Source organism: Geotrypetes seraphini, chromosome 9 (assembly GCF_902459505.1).
Source record: "Geotrypetes seraphini chromosome 9, aGeoSer1.1, whole genome shotgun sequence".
NCBI lineage: Eukaryota > Metazoa > Chordata > Amphibia > Gymnophiona > Dermophiidae > Geotrypetes > Geotrypetes seraphini.
Genome location: NC_047092.1, coordinates 49,350,376 through 49,366,774, shown reverse-complemented (window position 1 = coordinate 49,366,774; position 16,399 = coordinate 49,350,376). Strand labels below are relative to the sequence as shown.

The following is a 16,399-nucleotide window of genomic DNA, read 5'->3' as shown; positions in this document are numbered from 1 at the left end:
TTTTTAGTCCAAAGATTAGTCTGACTGCTGCATTCTGCAACAGTTGTAGGCGTCACATATTTTTTTGGGAAATTGCCAAATAGGCAATATTACAGTAGTCAAGCAGGCTTAGTACGAGGGATTGGACTAGGATTCTAAAAACCGATGTAACAAAATAAGCTTTAAGGGATCTGAGTTTCCAGAGAGTGAAAAATCCCTTTCTGATTAAGGAATCTACTTGGTCTTTCATGGTTAGGCATTGATCCAGAGTTACACCTAGTATCTTTATGGAGAGCTGGATAGGGTAACTAAGGTTATTGATACAGAGGGGTGATTTAATGTCAAGTGGATGTGGTGAAGCAATGAAAAAAGTCGTTTTATCTGAATTAAGTTTGAGCCTAAAGTTTGTCATCCATTGTTCCATCATGTTTATAGCTTCTGAAGCTTTGGGAATAGTTTCGGAGACAGAATTGGTGAATGGGATGATAATCGTAAAATCATCTGCATAACTAAATAGTTTTATCCCCAGCTGGGTTAGCTTCGTGCCCAGTGAGGACATGTAGACGTTGAAGAGCAATGGGGATAGTGGAGAGCCTTGGGGCACACCGGATGGATTGCTGCAGGTGTCGGAAAGCTCATAATTAAAACGAACCTGATAGGTGCGGGATATAAGGAAGCCACGGAACCAGTTCAGCACCTTATCCCAGATACCAATGGCATCTAGGCATTGCAGCAGTTTCATGTGGTCCACTAGATCAAAGGCAGAACTCATATCGAATTGCATTATCAGGGCATTAAGGCCTTTACTAAACAGTAGGTGCAAATTGTCTAAGATAGCCGCAATTACTGTCTCCGTACTGAATAATGGCCTAAAACCAGATTGAGTTTCATGGAGGAGAGAGAATTGATCAAGATAACCCATCAGTTGGGTGTGAACCAATCCCTCCATAATTTTTATAATAAACGGAATGGAAGCTACCGGTCTATAGTTGGATATTAGGGCTGAGGATACTTTACGATTTTTTAGAATTGGGGTTATAATAATGTGACCATTATTAGAGAGGAACTTCCCATTGTTTAGGTTGTAAGCCAAGTATTGCATCAGTGATAATTTAAATTCTAAAGGTGCTGCTTTCATAATTTCTGGGGGGCATGAGTCCAGAATGCAATAGGATCTAGAGTATTTGTTATATAATCTGATATAATCATTCCACTCTAAATCCTGAAAGGAGCTCCAGATCATGTCTGCCGGTATATCATTTCCTTGGGTGTTCGCTATTTGATGATCACAAGAGTCGTTTGTTGAACAATGGATTCTAAGGTTCTTAATTTTAGAATCGAAGTACAGAACTAAGTCATTTGCAGAGGGTAGTTTAATGTTGTGTGTGGGTGAGGTGTAGCGAGTGGTGTCAAATAAATTTGTGATCAGGTTGAATAGCTCTTTTGTATTGATTCCTTGTGAACCATTACAAGATGAGTTGATTTTAGTGGAGTAGAATGCTTTATGTTTGTCTTTTAACATTTGTTTGTAGATTTTTATGTTAGCTCTCCAGTTGTTACGGTCGGCTAGTTCTCCTGTTTTTTTCCAAGTTCTTTCCAGTCGTCTAGCTAGTTGTTTCATTTTTAGAAGTTCGATGTCAAACCATTTGTTATATTTATTTGAATTGCTTTTGCTATTACGTATAGGGGCGATTTTATTTAAAATGGATGTGCTGGTTGTCGTCCAGTGATCCCAAAAATCGATTCCTTCATCTATCCCTGTTTGCAATTCGTATTGTGACCAGAATTCTTTTGGATTAATATAGCCTCTTGTGTGATGTTCTCTTTTTATAATTGGGCGTGTTTTAGATTTATGATAAGACCAGAATAGCTAGAAATAATAAGTAAAATGGTCAGACCAGATATCATGAATCCAGGTGACTTTAAGTAGCGAAATGGCAGGGGCTGGGATATCCTTTGTGGACATGGCTACCACATCCAATTGATGGCCTTTTTCATGTGTTTGTGTGGGTAGAGAAAGATTGTAATTGAGTAGGGATAGAAAGTTTTTGAACTCTCTCGCATTTGTGTTGTCCACTTCATCTAGGTGTAGGTTTAAGTCGCCTGCGATGATATTATAAGAAGGACCGATTGAATTGTTTAGGACAAATGCAAAGAAGTCTTCTTTGGCTTTTGGCCAGCTTTTTGGTGGGACATAGAATAATATGCAGGATAGGGATTCTTCTAGTTGACAGTTGCTAATTTTACAGGCTAAAATTTTTAAATGGTCTGTCATTTTGGAATCCAGAAGTTCAAAGTCGAATCCTTCTTTAAAAATAATTGCTAATCCTCCTCCTTTTTTCCCCACGCGGTTTAGCGGAAGGATTTTGAAATTGCTTGGTAGGAGATCAATTATTATTGGATCATCTTCAGATAGTAGCCATGTTTCAGTTAGTAAAAGGCAGGCTATTTGCTTGTTGATGATCCAATCATTAATTAGGAAAGCTTTATTCCTGACAGATCTAGTATTAAGGTATGCACAGGAGACAGATGTGGGTGTGATAGTTTTGGTAGCGGTAGTGGTTTTGACGGGTTTTACTTGCCTTATTCTTTTTTTAAGTGTTCGTTGATGTCTTCTTTTATTTGAGATAACGGTAATATGATTTATTGTGTTTTCTTGTGAATTAGTGATGTGTAAAATTGATAGATCCGGGTAGTTGATTGATTGTAATTGTGGGTGGAGTGAGTTAACATCTTTGATGTTGCCAATTAACAGACAGATCACTAAAATCAGGAGGGGATTCATGTTAGCAGGGTAAAGTATTATTATAAGTATTAAATATGAGAGAGCAAGTAATGGCAGTGATTAAATCGGCATTATTTTCAGGTGCGTTCATTCAGCAAACTTAAAGCACTGTTGTCAAAGTGGGATTTTGGGCTGGCAGTACAGACTATTATTATTATTCAAAAACTGGATTACTGCAACATTGAAAGTGATCCAGAATGCTGCAGCATGCATGATCTGTGTGTGTGTGTGTGTGTGTGTGAGGGGGGGAGGGGTCTATGTTTGAGCACGTAACACCATGGTTGAAGTAACTTAATATGAGATTTTACTGGCAATCAATGATCTACTAAGTCCTTGTGTTGATTTTCAAGGTTATCCATTTTTTGATTCCTTGGTATTTGACACAGGTGATGTCGCTTTACCAGCCTCCCAGAGTGTTAAGGTTTGAAGAGAATATGTGTCTTGTCATTCGATAGTTTTGTACACATGCCTTATGAAAATATGAGAGCCTATGTGATCACTGCTGCAGGAGTTATTTTATAGAACAAACTAACAGGACCATTGAGATCTCTTTTAAATATTATGAAATTTAAAAAGGTTTTGAAAACCACTTTGTTTATGGAAGCTTTTAATTAAGGAAAAATGTTATAAGAAAGTACTGGATCTGTATGTGTTTAATAACTAGGTATGCATATTATGGAAACTGCTTAGGTATAAGTGGGTTAGAAATGTAATAATAATAATAAATAAATAATCACAATGCTTTATAGCACTGTTAGTACCTGGTTTGTCTACAGAAGGGTTTATATTATTTGATCTACTATACCTAGTTTAAAGCCCTTCGAAGTAGGCGGGCTAGTCGATGTCCGAAGATGTTCTTACCTCTTCTGGGACCAGACGGACACCACCTGACCAGAAGAGGTAAGAACGTCTTCGGACATCGACTAGCCCGCCTACTTCGAAGGGCTTTAAACTAGGTAAGTTGGGGGAGGGTACCCACTCACATTCCAAAGCAGTAAGTAACTATCCTGAGGGAGTGAGTCGCAACTATGAGTCCGAGGTAAGTACACTCACTGAAAACAATACTTTAGGAGTCACACTGACTCAGGCAGGAGACTCTACGCAGGGACTTAGCAAACATAAGATATGGAGGGCTATGTATGTTGAAATGGTTCTCTTGGCGAAAGGAGCTCCAATTCTGTTTGGATCGAATGATAGAAACAGCTGAGTAGAAGTTCTGTGAGGCTTAGTCAAATCTAAGTAATAAGCAAGGGCTTATTTACAGTCTAATGTGTGGTGTGCAGCTTCACCAGGATGAGAATGTGGTCTTGAAAAGAAGACAGGTAGAACTATAGTCTGGTTCAGATGAAATTTCGAGATGACTTTAGGGAGGAACTTTGAATGAGTACGGAGAACTACCCTATCGTGGCACACAGTTTGGGCAATAAAATTCTGGATTTAGAGACAGAAATAATGAACGCCAACCTAGACGTAGTGGCGATATCCGAGACTTGGTTCACGGACTCACACGGGTGGGATATGGTTATCCCGGGTTACAATCTACTTCGTCGAGACAGGGAAGGCAAGCTAGGAGGAGGGGTAGCACTATACACTAAAGAAGACATCAAAACTACCAAAATCACAAATGTCAAGTACACTGGGGAATCCCTCTGGGTGAACCTGGCAAGAGGAAACGAAAAATGCCTGTATCTCAGGGTGGTATACAGACCTCCAAGACAACAGGAAGACAAGGATATGGAATTAATCAAAGACATAGAGAACATCACTTTGCGTAGGGACACAGTACTACTAGGGGACTTCAATATGCCCGATGCAGATTGGAACGCACTTTCCGCAACAACCAGCGGCAGCAGAAGGTTATTAACCTCCATAAAGGGGGCACGACTCAAACAATTGGTATTGGAGCCCCCTCCTCCTCCTCAGCCGAATCTCTGGCAAAATTCTTCAGCGATAAGGTCTCCACCTTGAGGCGCTCCTTCCCTCCTGCAATCTCCTACAAATCTCTGAGTCCAATCGACCCCAACCCTATCCTTACAGACTCCTACCCTATCCCAGCTGACAGATCCTGGTCTTCCTTCGAACTTGTCTCTGAATCCCTGGTCCATAATCTCTGCCTCAAACTGAAATCCTGCAATTGTACCTTAGATCCATTCCCCGCCTACCTTTACGAGAACACTTCCCCTCAGGCCATCTCATTTCTTACCATTCTCATAAACTTCGCCCTCTATTCGGGCCTATTCTCCCCAGAAATGGGCCATATCTCCTTAACCCAATTACTGAAAAAACCTGATCTAGACCCCTCTACACCATCCAGCTACCGTCCAATAGCAAACATTCCTCTCCTTACCAAGATGCTAGAATCCATCATATCCACTCAACTATCTTCCTACCTTGAAAAATTCACCATTCTGCTACCCTACCAATACGGCTTCCGTCCCAACTTCAGCACCGAATCCCTTCTGACCTCCTTAATCTCAAAAGTTCAACATCTCCACTCTCGCAACAAGTTCGCCGTCCTTCTTCAATTCGACCTCTCTGCAGCTTTTGATGTTGTCCATCATGATATCCTACTTTACCAACTCACCGAGATAGGCATTAACTCCACAGTCCTTGACTGGTTCTCAAAGTTCTTACGCTCCCGCTCCTACACAGTCAACATGAAGGGCATTTCTTCCTCCCCCTGGAACCCGATCTGTGGAGTCCCACAAGGCTCATCTCTCTCTCCTATCCTTTTCAACATTTATATGTCCTCCCTCAAACTTCTCCATCTCTCTCCCCTTGAAACACTTTACACTTACGCAGATGACATCTTTGTCCTCCTTGAGACCGACCGGAACCTCACCAACCTCTCTGCGAACATATTCTCATGTATTTTGAACCTTCAATCCTGGGCCCACACTGTGCAGATGAAACTGAACGAATGCAAAACAAAACTTCTCTGGCTCGGCCCAAAATTGGACCAACTGCCCACCTCCATCCCTCTGTCCTCTGGCCCCACTCTGCATCTTGAATACTCAAGTAAAATTCTGGGAGTCATCATTGACTCTACACTTTCCTTCAATGATCACCTCAACTCCCTAATAAAAAAATGTTTTTTCAGCCTTCACATGCCAAGGAAAGTGAGAACCTGTTTCCATCAAAAACAGTTTGCCATCCTTGTCCAATCCACCATCCTTTCCAGACTGGACTATTGCAACTCTGTCTACCTAAGCCTAACAAAGAAAAACCTTCAAAGACTCCAGCGGATTCAAAATGCCGCTGCTAAGCTTATCTTCGCAAAAAGCAAATTCGACCACGTCTCACCGCTTTTGTCCAAGCTCCACTGGCTTCCGATAATCTCCAGAGTCCACTTCAAATATGCCTGCCTTACTTTCAAGATCCTACACGGCATCCTCCCCCCCCCCCTTTATTCCTCTTTCTTGGAACTCCTCTCACCCCAATTCCACCAGATCCACCCAAAAACTGAAACTTTCCTTTCCCTCTCTAAAAGGCGTCTCCCTTGTAAGAAAACTAGATTCCTCCCTTCCTTTTAGAATCACTGAGCTCTGGAACAACTTTACCTCCCCACTTAGGAATCTGAGCTCCCTCCAACTCTTCCGTAAACATCTGAAAACCTGATTATTCTCAGAAATGTAACTCTTCCTCCCTCTCTGTTTACTCTAGTCCTCTAAATTTCCTCTTCATCTTTCCCTCCACTGGAGTTCCTTTCCACCCTAATTCTTGTTAACCGTGTCGAGCTCTACGAATGCTGAGATGATGCAGTATACAAACCTAAGGTTTAGTTTAGTTTAGGCGATACTGGACCTGGTACTAACCAACGGAGAAAGCGTATCGGAAGTTTCGGTAGGTGATACGCTGGCCTCCAGCAACCACAACATGGTAAGGTTTAACCTCAGGAAAGGTTTCACTAGATCAAACACGACAACAAAGGTCCTCAACTTTCGGGGCACTGACTTCAAATGCATGGGAGATTTCGTCCGTCGGGCGCTGCATGACCAAGCTGAAACCGATAATGTAGAGGCTATGTGGTCAACCCTGAAATCTACCCTACACGAAGCAACAAAACGCTATATAAAAACAGTAAGCAAACGACGGAGAAATAATAGACCCCAGTGGTTCACTACAGAAATCTCGGACCTCGTTAAAAAGAAGAAAAAAGCATTTATTTCCTACAAGCAGTCAGGAAAAGGAGAGGCAAAAGAAGACTATCTGGCCAGGTCTAAAGCTGTCAAAACAGCAGTCAGAGAGGCCAAGCTTCGTATAGAAGAGAATCTAGCAAAGGACATTAAGAAGGGGGATAAATCCTTCTTTAGGTATATCAGTGTTAGAAAAAGAAACACAGATGGGATAGTACGCCTCAGGAAAGCAGACGGGAATTATGCAGAATCGGATTCCGATAAAGCCGAACTACTAAATGAATACTTCTGCTCAGTCTTTACCTGCGAGGCACCGGGGTCCGGTCCACAGCTGCAAGCAAGGCAAAGCTCGGAAGACCTGTTTTGGAATTTTGAGTTTACACCCTGCAGCGTCTACTGCGAACTATCAAGACTCAAAGTGAACAAAGCCATGGGGCCGGACAATATACACCCCAGGGTGCTTAGAGAGTTGCGAGATGTCCTGGAAGAGCTGTTATCCGTGCTCTTCAATCATTCCCTGAGTACAGGAAGAGTCCCCTTGGACTGGAAAACAGCTAATGTCATCCCACTCCACAAAAAGGGCTGCAGGACAGAAGCTGCGAATTACAGGCCAGTGAGTCTCACCTCCATAGTGAGTAAACTCATGGAAACACTAATTAAGCATAAATTAGATACGATCCTGGATGAGGAGACTCTATGGGATCCCCGTCAACATGGATTTACCAAGGGAAGTCCTGCTAATCCAATCTAATTAGTTTCGTTGAATGGGTATCAAAGAAGCTGGATGTGAGGGAGTCCCTCGACGTCGTGTACTTAGACTTCAGTAAAGCTTTTGATAGTGTCCCACACCGCAGGTTATTGAGCAAGATGAAATCTATGGGTCTGGGAGAAACATTGACTGCATGGGTCAATGATTGGCTAAGCGGTAGACTTCAGAGAGTGGTGGTAAACGGTACCCCTTCCAAAACGTCGGAGGTGACCAGTGGAGTGCCGCAGGGCTCGGTCTTGGGCCCGATCCTTTTCAACATATTCGTAGGAGATCTGACTCAGGGGCTTCAAGGTAAAATCACATTATTCGCCGATGACGTCAAACTATGCAACATAGTAAGTAAGAGCACTTTGCCCGACAGTATGACGCAGGACCTACTTCTATTGGAACAGTGGTCCTCAACTTGGCAGCTAAGCTTCAATGCTAAAAAATGTAAAGTCATGCACCTTGGCAGCAGAAATCCATGCAGAACTTGCACACTAAATGGTGAAGCCTTGGCTAAGACTAAGGCAGAACGTGATTTGGGGGTGATCATTAGCGAAGACATGAAAACTGCCAATCAAGTGGAGAAGGCTTCATCGAAGGCAAGACAAATGATGGGTTGTATCCGTAGAAGTTTTGTCAGCCGGAAGCTCGAAGTCATAATGTCGTTGTACAGATCCATGATGAGACCTCATCTGGAATATTATGTACAATTCTGGAGACCACGTTATCAAAAAGATGTGCTGAGAGTTGAGTAGGTACAACAAATGGCCACCAGGATGGTCTCGGGACTCAAAGATCTCCCGTATGAGGAAAGGCTGAATAAATTGCAGCTATACTCGCTCGAGGAACGTAGAGAGAAAGGAGACATGAAAGAGACGTTTAAATATATCACGGGCCGTATCGAGGTGGAAGATGATATCTTCTTTCTTAAAGGGCCCTCGGCCACAAGAGGGCATCTGCTGAAAATCAGGGATGGGAAATTTCATGGCGACACCAGGAAGTATTTCTTCACCGAAAGGGTGGTTGATCATTGGAATGAACTTCCGCTTCATGTGATTGAGGCCAGCAGCGTGCCAGATTTTAAAAGGAAATGGGATACACACGTGGGTTCTCTAGGGAGGTAAAATCAAGGGGGGTAGGTCATTAGGGTGGGCAGACTTGTGGGCTAGGGCCCTTTTCTGCCGGCATCTTCTATGTTTCTATTTGGCTATTCATTGTGAATGTCCATCTCACATTCATAATTTAATAAGAAATCTAGATGTATTTCCAGTTTGATTTTGGTTGTGACATGCCCGGTTTTTGGGAACATTATGAACAAGATGGGATTTTGGTTTGGACTCAAGATAATTTTTGAGAATGTCACTCCATGTCTGAGCTTTGTTCCATTATACATAATGCATCAAGCTTGAGATCTACAAATGAGTCTTGATAAGATCTCACTTAATATAAAGCAATCATGTGCTGAATAAACTATATAGTTTCTGGGGTGGAGCAGGAGCTGTATAAAGTGGAACATTAATCAGGATTACCTGTAAGATGCAGGCACCTGGGGTGTAAATGGTCCAGCCTGTTTCCCCAAATAGTGGGAATATTGGTGGGAGTTGTTAGAGACACACTAGCCATCAGTACCAATGGACAACACTAATTCCAAAGAGAAAACAGTGATAAAACTACTGGGCTAGATTCTCAAAAATTTGTGATAAAAACCGATGTGCCGCCGTCACAGCCATTATTGGAGTGATTTTAAAAAAGCGAGCCATTCTCCAAAAAACGCTCATGCAAATGAGGCTGGCGTAGAGTAGTGAAGATTCGCTATATTTGCATGTGCCCATCGCTGGTGATAGCAATGGGCACATGCGCAGAATAAACGCAAAAAACCCCAACCCAACAACAAATTGAGCCGCCAAAGTCAAGCAACCCCCCCACCTGACACCCACCCTCCCACCAGCAGGAGAGATTCCCACTCCCACCCACTGCCAAGCAACGCCCCCCCCAACACCACCCTCAGCAGCAGGAGAGATGCCCACTTTCTTCCACTGCTGACGTCAAGTGACCTGCCCACCCAACCCTCCCCCCAGCCTCCCGGCAGAGGGCGAGATGCTCACTCCCTCCTGCGGCCAAGTAATGCACACCCCGACATCCCCCGGTAATAGGAAAGATGCCTACTCCCTCCTGATGATACCGTCAAGCGACCCACCCGACCCAACCCCCCTTTCGGCAATGGGAGAGATGCCCACTCCCTCCAGTGCCTCCAACGAACCCCTGCCTCCTCCTCCTTACCTTGATTATGATGGCTGGCTGGAAGGATGCCTACTTCAAAATGGCCTGCCTCTTCAAAACGGTGGGTCTTCCCTCCTCAGTGCATCCTGGGATGCATTGGGGAGGGGCCTAAGGCTCTGATTGACCCAGGTTGTTTAAGGCCCTTCCTATAGAGGAGCGGAGGGGGTCTGAGCTGTCAAACCTTACTTTCCCATTAGTGCTTGAGCCAATCAGCGCTCAGGCACTGATCAGAAAGTATGGCAATGACAGCTTAGACCTGTCGGCAAATTTTGGCCGCAACTATGGCACAACGAGGATACTCAGCGATTATAGAGAATCGCTCGGAGTGATCATTTTAATATTGATGACCTCGTTGTACTACATTTGAATGGCAGTATTAGAGACTGCTAGAAAACTCGGAAAAGACCTCGGTAAGTCGTTTTGATAATCTGCCACTACATGCACAATAAACCAACTGGAACCGGTTTAGCGAGCACGTTAAAAGCAGATTTTAGTTTTGAAAATCTATTCCTCAATTCTTGCACAAAAGAGCAGAACCTGATCTTTGCACATGCTCCTTTGGCATGCACCACAAATGTTGTTTAAATTTATTGAACACTATGATGAGGGGATGAGGTAGCTAACACAGCTGTAGCAGGAATGCAGACAAGAAGCAGGACAACAAAGAGTAGAACAAGAGAAGTAATTTTCAAAATTTTTCACTGGGAAAGTACATATGCACATATTTTCCCCACTGAAAACTGCTATAACTTATGTGCATACTAGCTGCATAAGTTAGGCTGCTTGCCATCTTCAGAATGCGATATTCAGTGGAATGGCTACTGATGCTTGTGTTCTGCATATCTGCAGACAATTTATTCATATAAATGAGACTATTGATTATGCAATCCAAAACTTATATGGATAAGTTAACCATATAAGTATGGCTACTGGAAAAATGGGATATAGGTATTAGGTCCTCAGATCTATACAGATTGTTTTCTTGTACTTTTAAATATTCTTTAGATATCTTTCCTTCACTTGGTAAAATTATGGAGATATTTTTGTTTCTTGGGGGGGGGTTTCTTTTAAGATGTATACTATTTGATGTACTCATTTCCTTTATATATTTGCAAAGATTTTCATTTGGAACCAGTATATAGGTCAGAGCTTCCAAAAACCATGAGTCAGAATCCCAAATGAGATCACAAAACCTATACCTGATGTTACGACCTAGTGCTCCATAGTGGTGAGGGCAGTCACACAATTTTATTTGGCCACTATCATGGGGTCACAACCATAAAAAGATTGATGAGCAATGCGATAGGAATTTGAACATAAATATTTAAATAAAAATTTTTTTAAAAGATGTTAGGGTTACTATTTACAGTTTGAGTCTATGGGCTGGGCAGGAAGTCATAAGTTATACGCGTCCTTAAATAAGGTGGTTTTTAAATTTGTTGATGTTTTCTTCCTCTCTTAAATAGAGTGATAATGAATTCCAATGACCATGACTACTTTTAAACATTGACCCTTATTAATTAATCAAGCACTAGCCAGGTATACCTTGTTTAACTGAAATCTTAACTGTCAGGTACCAAGGTGATAAAACTACACATACAATATGTAAACAATCTTTATTGAAGTTTATTGATTTTAGTCCTTCCTCTCTAGCCCTATATAGAGAAAATTCACTATTATCTTATTCCAAACTTTGGATATCAATATAATATGCTTTTATTAATAGGAGTAAAAAGCAACATCTTGCAAGTTTTATAAGTTTTGAGAAGAGCTTGAAGCTCTAGGGGTGCAAGCTCATTTTCCAGGAAAACTCCTTACAAGATATCTTTTGGAAAAGGCATACTTTACATGAAGCAAATGCAGAATAAGCCTATTAAAGTATATGCAAAGAATTCAAAATGAAATCTCCATGCATCCTTAATCTGTCCTTTTCCTTTCTTAATGCCGGTAAAAGTATGTGCACTGATCATAGCATGCATACTTTCACCTGCTTTGAAGTAACGATAATATTCAAACCGTGTTTATCTAGGCAGAAACTTCATTATTCAAATGTTTTCCACATTTACCAGCTAAACTGTATGCAAATGAAATACCTGAATAAACAGAAGCAGGAGGTAGAACTACAACAGTCTTGAATTTGTCATTTTCTTCTAAATTGGGAACACGCAAGTTATCCCCAGATTCCCAGCTGGTCTCTATACAAAAAAGCAATAATAACATTTCAAGAAGTGGCAAAAGCATGTGGAGCATGGCTCATATTGTGTTTACGTCTGTCTGTTTATATGCTTAAATATTTTGTTTGGCAAATATAATAAAATAAAACCATAAAATATCAAACCAATCAGGGAGGTATTTATCAAGATCCGTTACAGCTGTAACTCACTTTTTCTGCTCTTGAACACAGGTTAAACAACAATGGATACTTCATACCAGCATGTATTATGGTAATATGTCACCATAGGATAAATAGTAATGAGATGCATGCAAAACACCTAATTACTATGTAAATCAGAAAACAGTTTTCAGTGAATATGTTATTCCTGAAAAAAAATAACAGCAGCTAAAAGGGTTTTTATTCCTGCCTAGAATCGTTGGGGCAGGGTGATGAAAGCCCTCAGGTAAGTGAATCACTAAAAAGAGATTATGTACTAACCCTGGTAAACTCTTTTTCAGTAGATAGGTGAGACATCAGTAGATAGGCATGTGAGCTCCTCCCCCTATATCCCGTTTAAGAGATCAATCTACCTGCTTTAAATATCAGCAGCAGTAGAAAAACAACTGCTTTTACATACAAGCAGCAGCGAGACCTACCGCAACCACCAAGAGCCCACAGACCCGATCCTGCCAGGAGTGTGAACTCCTCCCCCTGCAGTCCATTGGAGAGATCAATCTGCCTGCTTTTAAATATCAGCAGCAGTGGAGATCAACTGCTTTTACACCTAAGCAGCAACGAGACCAGCCACAACCACCGAGAGCACACAGACCCGATCCTACCAAGAGTGTGAACTCTTCCCCCCATGCAATCCGCTAAGAAGATCGACTGTCGGCTCCGGGCGGCTTTCCCGCAGAGGAGAGAATCCTGCATTCACCGTGGACCTCATCTGGGACAGCCTCCTTGGAGCGGCTGGGGCACGGGCAGTGTGTCCTGGAGGGAATGCATGGATGGGAGAACATCGCAGGGGAGGAGACATAGGCATCCTGGGACTGTCTGCCAAGTCTCTTCCCTGAAGAAGCTCTTTCTGGAAACGTCAATCGCTCCTCCTAAACTTACTTGCTCCACTTCATCACTGACGCTGAAACCGTGGATTGAAGACAAAGTTTTATTTTATTTTTCTTTCCAGCTTATGATTTATCTTTAATCTTATCTATTGTTTTGCCTTTTGTCTTTGTTTTGTTCTATTTCTATCATTTAAATTTCTCCAGAATTCTACTGTTCAACGGCTCCCCCTTCTGCTTCTATTCCTTTCTCTCCTCTCTTCTACCTTCCAAAGTATTTAGATCAATGCTGTCTTGTTAAAATGTTTATTTTATTTTTATTTTTCCTCTAACTCTACTTTTCACTTCTCTATTACCCTCCAGGTACTTTAGTTAGATTGTGAGCCTTCGGGACAGTAAGGGAATTTTTCAAGTACCTTTCTTATTTCTAATCTTAATGTATATTTTCTGTAAACCGCTTAGAACCTAACGGATGTAGCGGTATATAAGAAATAAATTACATTACATTACATTACATCCCCATGGCTGCATTCCATCTGCAGAAGGAATCCAGTCCAGATTTTCCTTTTGTCTCTGCTGTATTTCACTGGGTTACTTAGCTCCACCTAAAGTTAGTACCCAAGCACCGAGAGCCACCAAATAAGCATGAAGTAGAGGCGCATGTAGCAAATGGGCTCAGAAACAATTATTCTGCTCAAGAAGTAAAAAACAGTAATGCTAATCGCCAACAAAGACTTCAAAGAAGCTTGGATCTTCGACTGAAGAAGTGATCCACTTTCTTGTTTCTTACTGTGGCCATGAGGTTGAAGTGGGGCCGACCCCAGTGCTGCACTATGGCTCGGAACACCGCTGTGGACAGGGTCCACTCACTCGGATCCAGTCTGTCTACTGAGGAAATCTGCATGAACATTGTTGACTCCCGCTACATGCACTGCCATTAGCGCTTGGAAATGATGTTCTGCCCAAAGGAAAAGAAGGCGGGCTTCCTGAGCTAGAGGGGTGCTCTTGATTCCTCCATGGCGATTGACATAGGCTATTGCCATCACATTGTCAGAGAACACCCTGACCGCTTGGCCTGCCAGAATTTTCTGCAATCGCATCAGAGCCAGACGAATGGCTCTCAGCTCCAACCAGTTGGATTTCCTCTAAGAGGGTATACAACATCCCTTAACAGGACAACAACTGCAGTGGGCTCCCCAGCCCTGAAGGCTGACATCTGTCATTACCACAATTCACAGCAGTATGCCCTTACAGAGCAACTGTGGGAGAAGCCACCAGTCCATGCTGGCCTGAGATTCCTAGAGAGAGAGTAAAGCATGCTGAAGAGAATGCAAGTGCAACCTTGCTCAAGGAACTACATCCAACATGGCAACCATGGACCCCAAGATGCCGAGTCTGACACGGGCGCAATTTTTTTTACCACAGGAGTTAGACTTTTCACCGCTCCCAAGGGGTGGTAAAAGGTCTTGTCCCCATTCACGAGGGGGGGGGGGAAGGTCTTGTCCCCATTCCTGCGGTAAATCAGTTGCAAATGTCTCCATTCCTGCAGATTTACTATGGTGACACACTGTTTACCGCAGTAAACGGTCCCCGTGTCATTCTCTAGTAGGCATCCCTCTGGCCAGCCTTGCTGATAAAAGTACTGGTGGAGTGTGGGTGGGATTTGGAGGGAGGGGCGATGTTTTGGAAGATGGGGGGTCATGTGTTTCGGGGGTGCTGACAGGAGGGAGTGGGCATCCCTCTTGCCGGGGATGTTGGAGGGGGTGCTGGCAGGTGGAAGTGGGCATCCCTCCTGCTGGGAGTTGTTTCAGGGGTTCTGGGCAACCCTCCTGTCGTAGACAGTGTGGAGGGTTCAGGGGAGGGTGGCGGCGTGAGGGAGTGGACATCCCTTCTGTCAGCAAACTTGCAGTGGGGTTTGGGGGTTTCCTGTTCCAGCCACACTCAGTTGATCGCGACAGGGAGATTTCCTTGCTGCGATCAGTTTAGTGGCTGTATCTATTTGAAATGTAGGCCAACATTTTGCTGGCCTTCATTTTGGATGCCTATCACAGCCCTAAGGAGATGCCTAGGGCCACTTAAGCTCACCTAAGGCCACTTCCAGGCAAAACCACGCCCAGCTTTGGGTGAGCTTACGCATCCTTAGGCACCTCCCTGCACCCGCAACAAACGCCTATAGTGTAGATGACTTGCCTTGGGGGTTGGGGGTTTTTGGGTTTTTTTTTACACAAAACGTGCATCCCGATTTGCTGGTTAGACAATGGTAGGACACCTACCGCTGCCTACAATCAGGATGCCGTTTATAGAATTCACCCCTTACTGTCTAATGTGTGGAGTGCTGCTTCATCAGGGTGAGAATGTGGTTTTGGAAAGAAGATAGGGAAAACTATACACTTCAGCAAGGTGCCACAGCAGTGGTACAACGTCGCTGGAAAGGTGCTTGAATTTTAATCATAACACATTGCATGGAGCAAAGAATCTTGCTTCTACTGGAGTGGCAAATGTTATGGTGCTGTTCCCCAGGGCGTCTTTTTTCAACATCAAGTGTGTAGATCAAAGGATTCAGGTAACCTGCCTGGCAGCCAGACTAAACCATACATGGTTGTTATATATTTATAATGAATCTTGTTTCTTAACTATGAGCACAATTTTCATAGCACTTTTTTGTTCTTCTTAGGTACTGCACACTGCAAATAAAATCAATATAAAAAGCTTATCCTTCCGGCTTCCTGATGTAGCTTAGCGAAACACAGACTGTGTTGGAGCCGTGAACTGACCTTTTCAGATAAATGGTCTACTGTTAAACAATTTTTGTAGAGCCATAGCATTTGCCACTCCAGTAGAAGCAAGATTCCTTGCTCCATGCAATGTGTTATGATTAAAATTCAAGCACCTTTCCAGCGATGTACTGCTGCTGTAGCGCCTTGCTGAAGAGCTTATGAGCACATTTAAATATTTAAAAGCCTTTAAATGTTACATGATGATATTTGAGAAACTTGTCCAGTATTGATGAGAGGGGGGTCTTGTGTTTTGTTCTATTTTGAAAGTATTGTCCCATCGAGTGTACTGTAATTCAAAATCCCCGGACTGTTTGGATCAAACCTACATCCGTCTTTGGAATTAATTTTTAATATTCAGCTTTCTTCAATCTTTCTGCTTCCTTCTCAAATCTATCTACTTTTCATGTCTTCACTTCCCATTAGAGAATGACATGGGGAAAAAATTTAGCACCGTTCTCGCCCCGTACCTGTG

The 16,399-nt window shown here is 42.8% G+C and overlaps 1 protein-coding gene across 1 annotated transcript in view; it reads right to left on the bottom strand.

Annotated features, from left to right (window-relative positions):
• ANKRD26 (ankyrin repeat domain 26) overlaps positions 1–16,399 on the bottom strand; it is a 307,904-nt gene that overhangs the window by 153,476 nt on the left and 138,029 nt on the right. Inside the window, exon 19 of the mRNA XM_033958897.1 lies at positions 12,028–12,129. Coding sequence (XP_033814788.1) covers positions 12,028–12,129 — 102 coding nt within the window. The remainder of the gene's footprint in view (positions 1–12,027; positions 12,130–16,399) is intronic.